General features: G+C 31.2%; 1 protein-coding gene across 1 annotated transcript; it reads left to right on the forward strand.

Annotated features, from left to right (window-relative positions):
• Positions 1–8,592: 8,592 nt before the first annotated feature.
• LOC7495954 (AP2-like ethylene-responsive transcription factor At1g79700) lies at positions 8,593–10,506 on the forward strand. The gene is made up of 8 exons (XM_024588342.2): positions 8,593–8,819; positions 8,908–8,990; positions 9,146–9,154; positions 9,251–9,339; positions 9,450–9,523; positions 9,621–9,671; positions 9,768–9,844; positions 9,947–10,506. The coding sequence occupies exons 1-8, from the start codon at positions 8,593–8,595 to the stop codon at positions 10,504–10,506; spliced, it is 1,170 nt and encodes a 389-aa protein (XP_024444110.2).
• The last annotated feature ends 4,866 nt before the right edge of the window (positions 10,507–15,372 follow it).

Genomic DNA, 15,372 nt, shown 5'->3' on the forward strand with positions numbered 1-15,372 from the left:
ACTTAAATAGTCATTCCAAATTATGGAGGTTAATGATGCTAGGAAAGTTATGTTGGTACCTATATCACTAAAATAGTGGAAGTTAAATGATATCAGGATGATTGATATCAATATAATTTGAAAATAAATGATTTTTGATATCTAGGTATAGAGATATGGAGTTATTTTGATTGCATATAATCAAAACATGGATTTTTCATTTAGATAAATTAATACATGTCTAAAGAAATAAATTAAAGGAAGTAGTTTAAGTAATACAAGGGAAACAATAATGTATTATTTTTCTTAGTTATTAAGATTAAGCATGCTCCTTGTGATTGTAACTTGAATGCGTATGTTTAATTTACAAGTCAATCATAATCCCGACATGAGTAATGATTTAGCTAGAGACTTATCTATTTTGTGATAATTAGTTAGACTTTTGTTAATGTAAATTTGGATGTAATCGTAGACTAATGTTCCTATCTTGGTCCTATCTTGGAATGCTATGTGAAAGTTGAATATTATTAACTTAATTGTCAACTATTTTAAGACTTAAGTTTAGGTATTTTAAATATTCTTCCTCATTACAATTTCTATGGTAGTCTTCACCAAATCATTATTAGGATTGGAATTAATTTCTATAGTGCTAGATTCATTAAGAAAAACTCTTATTTGCTTTACTTTCTTAGCTTATTATCTATTTTTTAAAGTTTTGTTCATTTCAGGAATGCATTCTATATGGAAAGTAATTCTTTGTAATTATATAAATATGAACCAAAAGATGATAATGTTAAGGAAAGTTGTTATTGTGTTGTGGATTGAAATGTTGGGATCTAGGATGATTAAATAATTGAGAGTATATTTATTTTAAAGTGTAATTCCAAAATATGTAATTCCAACATCCTAAGAATAAATATGATTAGTCAATCAATGTACATAATTATGATCTTAACAGTAACCATGATAGAATCTAACCTCCTTAGGTTCTTACAAAATGATCAAAATAGATTGAATGAGTTGAGAATGATGATGTAAAATGAATCATTATTAAGAAAAACATTCATCACAAGTTTAGAATCACCTTCAAGCTCTACCATAAGATAACCTACACCCACTAAAGTCCCCATGATTCTACTTTTAAAATTAAGCAAATTCCAATATTATAAACAAATTTATTTAGCTAAAAACCAGCAAAATCACTTAAAAGACCTCTTGTTAAATCCATTTAGCTAAAAACATGTTGAGGCTATATAAAAACTATGAGCATTCAGCTTAGTAAAACCAATAAATGAATATACCCAACCAATCAACTGCTTATATCTTTTGACGTACCAAAACATATTTTATAGTCATTTAAATGATAATCTTAATAGCATTAATAACCTAACAAATTTAAAGAATAAAAAGAAGTAATTAAATTTGAAAAAAAAAATCTCATTTATCCATTGCTAAAACATCAAATATGCAACACAAAACCAAATATCTTAAGAATTTCCTCTTATAATTGATTGATGACATGATAAATTTTATAATAACCATTTATGTAGATTAATTATAAAAAGACTAGAAACATTTTAAGGTGCAGAGTATCCTATTTAAAACAAATGATTTCTTAAACACTTCTTGGATGTGTGAAGAGAATATTCAATAGATGCACCATAAAGAGAATAAGTTGGATAAAAAATTAAACGTCTCAAAACTCTTTATTTATTAGTGAGAAGTTTCCTATACATAACTAGTCATAAAAGACCTTACCACATTCCAAACTAGTCAATGCCAAATTAAATTCTATATTGCTTCTAGAGGTTGCCAAAACTCTTATAATCTCATAATAAACTTATTTAATGGAGAACTTTCCATTGCTAGTTGCATCCCAAATTAAAAATCACCACAGGAGATTGCATACTAGCAATTAGCATGTAATACATATATAAGCTCACTAGTAGCATATTTAATAAAAGGGCCAACACCAATTATGTAACCAAAATTGAATGATCCAATTAGTTCTAATAGAACATCCAACACCTTGAATTAAAAATGGTCATTTTAAACTAACCCCCTTTCAAATTGCAAACTTATTACTAACATATAAAGAGTAAGAAAAACGCAACATATTTTGATAATACTGATAATACTTCTAATAAAGCTCTTAATCCACCAAACATTACCATTAGTAAAAGATTTCAACCCTATTTAAGCTTAAAAGCTTTGTCCATAGCCTTAATACTTTGTAAACCAAGTCCTTCACATTACTTAAGTTGAAAAACTAAGTTCCAATAAGCCAAATGAGTCTCTTAGTAATTTAATAATATTTTTACACTTCTAATCTAATACTAACTTAGTATGATTGAATAATGTCTATCAATCATGATAGTGTAAAACAAATTTGTATTTGTGGGAGAATATGGATGCATTTATCAAAATAAAAAAAATAGAATTTTTATTAATTTTTTAATCACTTTTGTTATGTATTTATTTGTATCTTATATGTAAGCATCTGATTGATTAGGCTATGATTAATGTAGAATCTTTACACTTATTTTCTAATATAAACAAGACTAAATGTCACTTACCCATAATTCTATTGTATTGACGCATAATACATCTACAAATCTATGTCAATAGTTTTATGATGTCGTAGTCAACAATCAATAGATATTTATAATGTCAATAAATATGTTGACATATTAAAATATCATCATGTCACAATATGTTCATGTGGCTGTTAATATATTGAAGTGTTGATACACATACTAGATTTTTTTCAAAATCATTATAATGATATAATAATGTCAAACTATAAAACCACAAGACTTATTACCAACTAGTCTATCAATTTTAACAATTTAGTAAATGTCTTATTTTTTTTTTCAAAATAAAGTCTTCATTATTTAAAACAATAAGTAATATAAAAGTAGATGTCTCTTAGTTCAAATAAAAACATTGCTTCTTTGGAAAACTTTCCTCTTATTTTACCCTCTCAAAACTTAGTGATATCGAGTATGCATAGTGACATCACTTAAAAAATATGAAAGCATGGTAGTAACATACATTTGTTTCATCACCTATTGCACTATTTTCTTGAGCATCAATTTCATCTACAGTCCTAAATTTATAGAAAAGAGATCTGTTTTTGGTGTAAGCAAAAGTTTGATGTAATATATGTTCTAGATCACAAAATGGCCTATAAATGCACATTATTATAAATGGATTTTGATATAAAAAAAATAACAACATTTGATGACTTCTTTGTTGATCCTGTGTTAATTATAAAATATTTAATCATATTTTTCATTGTTATTTTACGATTTCAAATAGATATTGAAATCAAAAGTTATCACTAAACTACTTATTTATCCTTGCAAACTAATACTTGAGCTTTTATGTGTTTGCATGGTCAATTAACTTGTGAATTACCTATTTTGTGCCAAGAAATATAATGAAAAAAAAAACTAATGAGTGGGACTTTATGGTTATTTAGGGGTGGTTGAAAGTGTGGTACATGTTGCTTTTTAAAGTGCTTTTCACTTGGAAATGCATCAAAATAATTTTTTTTAAAAAAAATCATTCTTGACACTAGCATATCAAAATGATCCAAAAATAATAAAAACTTAATTTAAAATAATGCCCAATAATTTGTAAATTGTATTGGCAAACATTATATTTATGAGGGAAAAGAACAGATCCACTTAAAAGTGTTCAAAAATTGCCTTTGTGACAAGGAGTTCAATTTCTTGATGTGGATATTGTTGAGTTTCTTGAAACACATATATGTAATGGAAATAGTAAATTTAAAAATCTTGAAAGTCCCAAAGATTCCACTAGATAAATCTAGAGTTGTTTAGGGTTTATTCAAAAATTATCTGAAGATTAGATGTTCTTTTTTGCTTTGAATAATTGCTTCAAGGCTGAATTATACTTACTATCTTCCTTGGCAAGAAAAAATGAGCACAAACCACAAGTCGTCCAAGTATCCGACCTCTAGCGGTAATCCACAAGAACTAGTAAGAAATCTCCTAAACTCTTTTAGAAGAGAGAGATTGTTGTACCTTAGAGTGCTAGTTCTTTTCTTTTGTGTTTTAGGTTCCGTACTATACTCACCTTCTTTTCTCGTAGAAAATAAAAGGCATAATATTCTATTTATAGAGTAACCTAAATACCCTATAAATAAATAAAAATATCAATTTGCCTCTTAAATAATATCACATATATTATTTTAGGATAATTTTAGAAATTTATTCAATTAAGTCCCTACTTGATTTTTTATAGGTCTAGAATTGTAATCCTCTATATTAATTACATTCTACTTCTTAATTTCTAAAATTTATTTATAATCAAGTTTCACTTGATTAATCATCCCATTTTAATTTTTGACCTATGGTTCTTTTATGTGTGACCCATTAGGTTCCTTAATAAGTTGGTCCAAATATAAATCATAATCCTAAATAAATTAAATAATTTAATTTATTATCAATTCAACAATTGATTGACTTATATTTGAAGATCAAGTACAATGTCTAACAACCTGTCATGATCCCCTAAATATTAGAAAAATCATATACTTAACCTTTTAGTGACTAGTTTCTCAGTGTAATTATTATCATTTCATCAATAATGTTCTGATTTAGACATTATAGCATGTAATATGTCTGCTTTGTCAAATCATGTTAGTTTTGAACATTATAGTTATTGATTCTTTGAATAAGATTTCAAAACTCATTCCACATTGGCCAACGACTTCACTATCAATACTATTTGAGAACAAAAGAAATATTTTTTCTAATTCACATAGAGTGATGAATCCTCTCTTTATTATTCAAATATCTTGATATAGTTTATGTTATACCTAACAACTGTCCGTTTGTTACCATTAATTAGAACAATGTGTGGTCAGGATCAATGTATAACACTTCATATATAAGATAATCTAGTGATCTCAAATCTAAAGATCATTTACACAGCTATCACGAGAGCCTTTCCATAGACATAAGTGATTTTTTTTTATGAGATTCTCTTGCAAGTTAGTTTAGTGTACATGTCATCTAACAAACACCTATATATTAATTCTAAGTATCCCTCATACCTCAGTTTATGATAGCAACTACTTCCTTTCATAAAGGAATGAACATAATATGCATCGGTCTCAACAACTCTAATTAATGTTCAATCTTAATAGAACATTAACCAAGAATATTTATGAATAATGCTTTGATGCAATATGAGTCTTATAATTATAACAACTTAATTTATAATTTTTTTTCTACATAGCATTTTTAGTTTCACAGACTTTATCTTTACTCTAGATTCATTAATTAAATGTTAGATTTATTAATTAAATATCAATGAATATTAAAGATAAAAAAACCTTTATTAATAATAAATTTATTTTATATTAATTAATGTTATGTGTAACCAACCGATTAATTACAGAATATATTACTAACCATACACATCCTAGAAGTCTCGCTTGCAGTATATATATAAATAGTTTAATGACATAAATTCTTCACCAATGAACTATGCTCCTCATCGAGTCACTTGTTAGTTTTGGTTTGGTGTCTCCCCAGCCTTCACTTATATGCTTGGGAGGCTGTAGCAAACATTCATCCAATTTGAAGTTAATATCTTGAAGCTTAGATCTTCACCTCTCATGCTAATTTCTAGTATTTGTATATCCAAAAAATTGATAGTTCTATCCCTTAAAAATAAAAATATCATCAAGACATACTCCAAAATTTTATTTAGAAAGATTAAATTTATTCTAATATATATACCTAAAGAAGAACAAATCAAGGTATGATTAGTTTAGAGGTTAAATCACCCAAAATATATAAAATAAATCAAACTTCCTAAGAATATTTGGTTGATTAAGAATTGAATTTCATAATGTGTTTTGATTTAATTTTTATGGTGTGGTTATCATAATTTCATGACTTGAATTGTGAATTTCACAAGTTAACTCGAGTTAATCCGGGTTGATCTAATATATTATCATCCAAGTGTATTTTTTTATATATATTATTTTAAATTTCTTAAGTAAAACTATAATTTTTATCACCGGGCAATGATGTAGAACGCATTGCCACTAACTTCCTCCGTTTTCAAGTATTGTGTGGATATCATTGAAGATATTATAGACATCAGAAACCGTTTTGCTTCTTTTAACTCGAAGTCATATCCGAAGACCTTGTAATGAGCTTGCACACAACCCTAGCTCGCTCAGCTATCTAAACGTGAAGAAACCGAGCAAGTAATAAAGGAGGTCATCCCTTATCACTTCCATGATATTGCTCTTCACGATTGGTGCCCTTCTATTATTTGATATATTAAATCTCCTGTGTAACTTCCTAGGAGTGTAGTTTAATTGATCAGGCTCTGGGTTTGTTTTCTAAAGATCACCAGTTTGAGTCCCACAAATCTCAAGGTCACTGAAGGCTTACATGGTCGTTAACTTCAGGGTTTGTGAGATTAGTCGAGATGCGCACAAGCTAGCCCGAACACCCACATTAATTAAAAAAAAATCCCCTGTGCCGATAAAACAAAACAGAACAAAAGAAAAGAAAAGGGAACAGCACTATCCATTTCTAAGTCTAACACAAACCTAGAATTTAAATCCGAGTCCTCCAAATCCGTAGATTTCCCCAGCCTTGAAAGAGTTTTAAATTCATTGTGCATGGTGTTCATCAATCCACATGTTGAAATGATTATATGTTTCATAACACTGCTTTTGATATCTATTCCGTAGTTGCGTTAACATGTGTCAAATAACAAACTAAAAATAATTGTCTCAATTGGCTAAACAAAATCTATCATAGGTCAATAGCGACTTAGTGATGAAAGTAGTGTAATGGCACGTTTGTTTTTATAGTTGAAAGTATTTTTAAAAATTTTAATTTTTTTAATTTTTTAATTAATTTTTTGAATATTTTTTAGATCGTTTGATTTGATGTATGGATGTAAAAAATAATTTTTGAAAAATAAAAAAATGTTATTTTAATGCATTTCCGAGCGAAAAGTACTTTAAAAAACAACTGATACCACACTCTCAAGTACCCTCTAAATCATGAGTCTTAGTGCGCCAACCAACAATCTTCTTCCGAAGCTCAGGGGTGTTTGGGATTAATATGGTAGTGATTGTTTTTTAAAGTGTTTTTCATTTGAAAATACATTAAAATAATATTTTTAATTTTTTAAAAATTATTTTTGATATTGACACATTAAAACCATCTGAAAACACCTAAAAAATTAATTTAAAAAAAATAAAAAAAATCAATTTTTTCAAAAACAATTTTAAAATACAAAAACAAACTTGCTATTCATCTACAAGCAGAAATCTGTGGACTTGGCGCATTTTACTTCATCTTTACGAGACAGCATACTACTTGACAAATAAAGCCAGCAGACAGCATCATGTCAATTAATCTACATATTACTCCTTAGTAATGAAAGTGAAGTGTCCTATTCCTTTAAGAAATCACAGCTTCATTTTTTATTAAACCAAAATATATGGTTTTTGGAGATATATAAAAATTAATTAATAAAGGAGTGGTTTTTCTTCCCTCGGAAATTAAAATTAAGCAGGTAATATTACAAACAGTACTTCACTCAGGCGATTCCTCCTAGGTATATGCTTAGCACTATCATGCGAGCTATTCTTAGATTCCATGGTAATCACCGTTAATAATTTTGGAATCTATAGAGAGGGGACTAATTACATGCTCTTCAGCAAGCACCCAGACATTATGGGGAAACAATAATCCACCTGAACCAAAAAAAAAAAAAAAAAACTTAGAAATCGATGAATACAAGAGGATGATGAGCGATGAATTCAAGAATATTACGCTGAAGCTCAAAAAATGTCAAGCTGCATGTTTTCTTCGTTTTGTCTCGTATATGCTCGTTTGCTGGTAGCTTATCTTCTCTATCTTTTTTCGCAGAAAACAAGAGTCTGTAGGGCATTCTGTAATCTGGAAAATTCTGCTGCTGGATATACCAAACCAAACAAAATGTTCTCTTACAAAGAATTATTTTTTCACTGCGCAACAGCTTCACAGATATATACTGATAAAACAAGTACCATAGCTACTCTTGCCCACAGAGCCTGTTTCCATGGGGTTTGCCGGTAGCGCATTCGCCTCAGTCGCGTGCTTAAACCATCGAATATATGACTAAATTTGAGTTCATTCAGTTAAAACATATCCAAGAAGAGCTAAAAGAGAAAATTAATCACCAATGTTGCTAATTTAATTTGATGAACTTTGTAAGAGTATAGCTCTTGGTAAGTACTGTAGAGTTGTGATAATTAAGACCAAAATTGACTTTTCGTACCACTGACCACAAGCATCCACCAGGCTGTGAAGCATATTTACAAATTAAATACCAAGAGCCTTCTTATCTGAGAGCTGGCAAACAGAATGTGAACACTTGATTTTGTCTTGCATTGTCTTGGAAATCATCGTTTCCCTTGTTTTGACTTGTAACTCGGCTGCCACAACAAAAACAAAACCGAAATAATACACACGGTATATATGAATACATGCATCGTTGGACTCCCTGCAGAATCAACCACCCATAGAAAAGAAGGAAGAAAGGAAGAAAAAAGAAATAGAAATGATGATGATAAAGAATGAAGAAAACCCAGGAAGGCGCCGCGGATGCATTGCAGACAGTGAAGCTCAGGTAGCTCGGTGTGTCAAAAGGCGGCGAAGGGATCCTGCTATAGTTGCACTCGGAAGTGACGATAATCAAAGTCAGCAGCAGATGCCCCAGAAACAAACTGATCAAACTTCTGCTGCTACCACTGTGAAGAGAAGCTCAAGATTTCGTGGCGTCAGCAGGTTGGTTGATTAAATGAAGAAACTGTTGTTAAAGTGTCTCTAAAGTTTTCTTATAAATAATTCGCTAACATAGGTTAAACTTTAACAGACATAGATGGACAGGTCGGTTTGAAGCCCACCTGTGGGATAAGCTCTCATGGAATGTAACACAGAAGAAGAAAGGGAAACAAGGTTTATAATTCTGCTGTCTTTTTTTTTTTTATTATTATTTTGCTTCACTTCTTCGTTTTATTTTTATTTCCAAATACTCACATCTTGTTATGTAATTTGTATATGTTCACGTCGGATTGCGCTTAATTTGATATTGCTTATTGGAATCTGAACAGTATACCTCGGTGAGTAATTTTCACAAGTTCTAAAATAAAGCTACATGTTCTATTACTCTTCTTAATTTATAGAACTGATGAAAAGTTTCCTTTTCAATTTCTCAGGAGCTTATGATGAAGAAGAATCCGCGGCGAGAGCATATGATTTGGCTGCTTTGAAGTATTGGGGAACATCAACTTTTACCAATTTTCCGGTATGAATGCTTATCAGTTGGCATGAGTATGAAACTCAGAATAATTTCCCTTGTCAGAAGTTTAAATGAAATATGTGACAACATATAACACACTTTGATGCATTCCACAGATATCAGATTATGAGAAAGAGATTGAGATAATGCAAACTGTAACGAAAGAGGAGTATTTAGCATCTCTAAGAAGGTATGTATATAAAGCTTCATATGTATGTCAAGTAATGCCGATTATAGGTGCCCATTCCTCCTCTCTAAACAATGATCTCTGGATTTGTTTTACACAGAAAGAGCAGCGGTTTTTCAAGAGGTGTATCCAAGTATAGGGGAGTTGCAAGGTGATGTTCCTGATAATTCCTTTCCATAAACCAACTTCATCAGGTATTACAAACGGAGAGCACTTTCTAAAGATTCATTTTTGGAAATGTATGCAGGCACCATCACAATGGGAGATGGGAAGCGAGAATAGGGAGAGTTTTCGGAAACAAATACCTTTACCTTGGCACATACAGTAAGTCAGGCCTAAACTTACTCTTTCTAGCTCTTGATGAATGTTTTCCTACATTTACCAAAGCCAAGTGGAATAGAATTAACTTCACTCCTCAAAATGCAGGCACGCAAGAGGAGGCTGCACGTGCTTATGACATTGCAGCAATTGAGTACAGAGGGATCAATGCGGTGACGAACTTTGACTTGAGCACTTATATCAGATGGATAAAGCCAGGAGTAGCTGCTCAAGCTGCTGCAAATGAACTACAGACAGTCACAGATCCTCAGACAGCAGCGACATTGACTGATACCTACACTCCAAGAGAGGAAACCAAACCCTCACTGTTTCTACCTAATCAGTTCACTGCAGATTACCTGAACTCCCCACCAAAGCTAGACGCATTTCAGAACAATATCTTTGTAGATTCTTCCAACAAGACTTCATCGCCCACTGCCCTCAGCCTCCTCCTACGGTCTTCGGTATTTAGAGAATTGGTTGAGAAGAATTCAAATGTTTGTGAGGAGGAAACTGATGGGAATGAGATAAAGAACCAACCAATGGCAGGTAGTGATGATGAATATGGTGGGATATTTTATGATGGAATTGGAGATATTCCATTTGTTTACTCTTCTAACAAATACAGCCTAGGGTTGGAAGAAAGAGAACTCCAGTTCGTCTTATAATGACTGGACAAAAATGAAACGATGGAATGGCAAGGTCAATGTGCTCGTTTTTGTACCTTTCAGTCAATTAGCTGACCCACAAGTGCTTAAATAACATCCATGTTCTTTGTAAATTCTCTATTTTCACCATCTTCGGGTTTGGTCTTCTTGATCAGAAATAATGTTTACTTGCATCCCGACGAAACAGATGAAACTAAGCCTGATCCCCATCTCCCCCCCACTCTTTCTGTTGAAAGCTTATCTGAAAACGGCATCCAGAATCCGAATATGAAGTTCACCTATCAAGTGTCAGTCATGGGAATTCTATTTAACTCTCTTGTGACCAACTCAGGGCATGCAAAAACGATATGTATGTTCTTTGTTGTGCTGTCATGGGCGTAGTTACATGTATATACCTAGAAAATACGTAAAAGAACTAAAAAAAACATTTTAAATAAAATCTTCAAATTAATTCCAACATTTTCCCTTAATTTTGAAAGTCTCATAATTTTTGAAATGTGAAGAATTATCTTATGATAACTTTTAATATCCTTTTTCTTTTTTTTTTACTGTCACATTGCAATTATAATTTTTTGGAATTTTCATCTTCTTCTTAGAAAGATCTCTTCTGTATTTTTGTCTTAGCCACTCCTTTCATCATGGCTAGCTAATGATATCTCATTATTTGCTTTTCTTCGATTATTGTTTTTGTCTAAACATGCCTACTCTTAACCATATTTATCCTTTTTCGATTGCTGCCACAATTCTCTAGCCAAACATCTATTTTTAAGATCTGACTCTTGAAGTGGCAATTTCATCTTAGCTCACTCTTTTTTAAGGCTGCTACTTTCTTTTATCATGGCTTCTTGGTCATTTCCCATCTTTTTTAGAAATACCTCTTTTTATTTTCAAGTGTGATCTCCTTAGTATCACACTTTCTCTTGTGTAAGGACTTTCTCTTGTGTAAGGAATTGTTAGTTTGCACCAAGCCTCTTTCTTAGGCTTCTTTTATATCTCATTTTTTGTATTAGGTTTCAATTCTCTTGTTGGACTCCATCAACTTGTACTTTTATTTTTTCTCTTTGGATATCACTTATACATCTATACTCTAGTATTTCTCAAATACCCCTACTAATTTGAACTAGCTCTGATACCATGTTAGAAATAAGCAGGGGAAAAGGAACTCTTACATTTCGTTACTCTCCTAAGAGAGGAAGCCCCTATAGACCTAGACTTAGACTTATACTAGTCACATACATATACATAAGAGACATTTAGAAGAATTAAAAGACACTTTGAAATGAAGACTTCAAATTAATTCTAACAGTTTATATCATAAATTCAATTGTTTCTTAACTATTAATTGATGATCTATTGTTGCACATCATTTTCAATTTCATTAAGTGGATTTCGGCCTCTAAGATTAACATGAACTATGAAAATAATGTGAAATTTAATTGATTTCAATAAAAAAAAATAAAAGCATGTGTTAAAAATATGCTAGAGAGATAAAAAAAAATCAATTTATATGTAAGTCAAACATCAAATTGCACAAGTACATTTTCCTTGAACAACTATCAAGCAACCGGTTAATTGCCCATAATACTAGACAAAATAAGTTGAAAATTCATAAAATTTGTTCAAGAGGAAGAGGTTGAAATATATGTAGTCATGGGAAGCTTTCATAACTGCAGATATTAATTAGAACCTCTTTAATTATGAGCTTTTTTAGAGCCTCTTGAATACTTTTTTACAGTACAGAAGTGTCTTCCCACATAGTTTATCTCATTTTAATGTGAAAAGCATCTTTAATTCATGACACCCCAATCAATAACAGGGTAATTTAAATTGTCAAGTTTCAGTTGGGGCTTATGTCCTATTTCAATTAAAATCACAAAGAAACTCTTCATGATAGGTTATCAATTTACTAGAGGCCTAAATCCCAAAAACTTGTAACTACCATAAAACTTGCCTCTTCCTCCATGTTAAACAATAAAAAAAAACTAAAGGCATAACGTCATCTTCACTTTCGTCTAGCTCATTACTAGCAGTTTGCTCATTAATTCAAACTTGACGGTGGCAACTAAACACAAGGGTTGCGCTCGTTGTGGGACTTAACCAAACACCTTATTGCATGAGTTGAAAACAATCATGCATCACATGTATTTGCATTCCTAATAGCACCCTTTTTTTTAAGGGGATTTACAACATGTCAAGCTCTAGTAAGGTTATTTGCTTTGCATTCAATTAAACCACATGCTTCATCACTTGTGTGGACCCTATCAATTCCTTTAAGTTTCATTCTTGTGAATGTACTTCTCAATCAGGATACTTAAACAATGCCCATTATCCATCATTTACGGCTAAAACTAGTAATAAATTATTTAGTTGTATTTTTCATTTCCATCTAGATAAATTTAAGTTCTGATAAAAAAATGTACCTTTAGAAGGAGTCATTGCTAACTAATTGGAGTTTGGCCAAACTAGTTGTTATCATCTGATCATGCAATCATCTCCCACCTAAAAAAGGGATAATCGAGAGGCTATGCTAGAGGCATGAAAACACCAACATACCTACCAGTAATTGGTTTAGGCAATACATTGGGAAAAGTGACAACGTTGTTGACTACATTAATACAATGTAGTTTTTTCTAGGTATAGTTATTTGTTGATATAGGGAATTGGATGATGTAAAGTCATCATATGGAACACCTGATGAAGGCTACTCCATTAGCCTATATGTTTATGAGTTGATATCTAGGTGAATGGCTTATATCAATTGCTCAGATTGATTGATTGATTGTTAGTCATTATATCTATGTTTTTACCAAAAAAAAATTTCATGATTACTAATCTTTATTATTTTAACAAGTTATTCACCCGAAATGGTGTCAATCTGTTGATCGATTGATTCCAATTTGTTCACCTTTTAACAAATTGATTCTACCTATTATTCGTTCATTCCTTTCAATAAAGAAAGACTATGCTTAGAAACTTAATTCTAAGTGAAAGTAGGCAATAACCTTGCAAATCACACAGAGTGTGAAATTCTTAACTTAGTTCAACAAGAATCACATAGAGTGAGGAATTCATAACTTGATTCAACAAGTTAAGAGATAAAGGTGTGTAATGTCAAAGAGTTTACAAACTAAGAAAAACAAAAGGTAAATTAATAAAGATAAAAAAAATAAAAAGAATTCGTAAAGGAAAGCTACATATTGCAATAAATAACATAAAACGAAAACTTGTAAAGAAATTATGTATATAAAGAAATTGTGTGTATAGAGCTTACTATTGTTTTCAGCTATTAAATGACCTCTTTATAATATTATAAAGATCAAGGTTCACATAAAATATAAGTCCTATATAATCTATTTATAGAAAATATGGATTCTATAATCTCATTCACTTGTTTCTTCTTGGTAGTTATATGTGCTAGAACTCTAATTATATTGCAACATTTGTTAACATTAATTGCTAAATACTTTAGTTCTGAATAGAACTTAATCGTCGATCAATAAATTGAATCCACAGTCAATAGTCAATCTCAACTATCTTCACTGATTTGCTACAAAACACAAAGTAAGGAAGTACAACTCTTAGGGGTATTTGATACAGCTTTTGCCTCTATTTTTATGTGCTTTTTAAAAGTATTAAATTGTAGTATTTTCTGATGATTTATATGTTTATGTCAAAAATAAAAAACCAAAATCTAAAAAAAAAATTGATACATTTTCAAGTAAAAAATTATTTTAAAAAACACCATACAAATCAAACAACAAATGGCTATTTATTTTTTATATAAAGAATATCTCTGTTGTTTTGTTTTCAAGTTCGGGTGTTTCTCTTGATTTGGTCCCTTCGAGATGAAATGTTTTTTTATTGATGAATTTTGGTTACTATTCTATTTAGTTTTGGTAATGTTTTCCTCGTCCTACATCATCAATCTTCTCTTTTCCAAAAACAATATAGACCTCCAAAGCTCCAATTGCCTAAGAAACCCCACCATTGCTCAAAGGTTGGACTCCTACTTGAAAGCATGGAGAGGTAAAGTCATCCAAGATTTGCATCAAAAAAGCCAAACCCTCCTTTCCAGGCTTTAAAAAACAAACCCTGAAAGGAGGTCATCCAAAATTTGCCACTCACTTCTAAAGTCAGATAAAATTCTAATAAAGACTAATGAAAGCTGTAAATGCAAGAGCTTCACAATACTCGAACAAATACTAGGAAAGCTAAAATAAAACTCGAAACCTAACACCCAAACCGCATTCCAAATTACTGAAACACAAATGGATCTGTTATCCTGTTGGACAAAATAACATGCAACTTGCCATTGCTTCTTTATGCCCCTTGAAATAACATGCAGGTCCCCAAGCCTACACTCCACTCCATGTAACTTACATTAATATCACCTATCATTCTGTAAGCACCAATTTCAACTTGCAAAATAACCAAATTGCCTGAACGCAAGACTCGCAAATCAAATCATTGCAAATGAACGTGCATAGACATGTACTAAAGTTTGGGTATGTTACCCACCAACTTAATTATCTCAAATGTGTGCCAGCGTGTGTGGCAATCAAAGATGCATAGACATGTATGAATGCCTCCTCCCTGACTCTCTGCCCTCACTACATGTATCGGACTATTGAGCACGTGAATAGAGTAACTAGTAAATTTAACAGGAAAAGCAATATCCAAGTAGAAGGCAAATATGAGGTAAATGATAATGAGAACTCAGTAGTTGACACATGATTCGGAGGGCCTCCAAAAGTAAAGCAGATGTAGTGGCAGATTCACCAGGCATAACATGTACTAAATTATCCACTCAAAAGCTACAAGAAATGGCTCAAGCAAAACATAAGGTCAATCAAGCTTCTAAGAACT

Source organism: Populus trichocarpa, chromosome 17 (genome assembly GCF_000002775.5).
Source record: "Populus trichocarpa isolate Nisqually-1 chromosome 17, P.trichocarpa_v4.1, whole genome shotgun sequence".
In the NCBI taxonomy this organism is placed as follows: Eukaryota; Viridiplantae; Streptophyta; class Magnoliopsida; order Malpighiales; family Salicaceae; genus Populus; species Populus trichocarpa.

What these genes read in the sequence shown, in the direction of transcription:
- LOC7495954 (XM_024588342.2), top strand. Translation starts at nt 8,593, where the DNA reads ATGATGATGATAAAGAATGAAGAAAACCCAGGAAGGCGCCGCGGATGC. An exon ending in AGATTTCGTGGCGTCAGCAG is followed by an intron (nt 8,820 to 8,907) that starts GTTGGTTGATTA and finishes AAACTTTAACAG; the next exon opens with ACATAGATGGACAGGTCGGT. An exon ending in CAACTTTTACCAATTTTCCG is followed by an intron (nt 9,340 to 9,449) that starts GTATGAATGCTT and finishes TGCATTCCACAG; the next exon opens with ATATCAGATTATGAGAAAGA.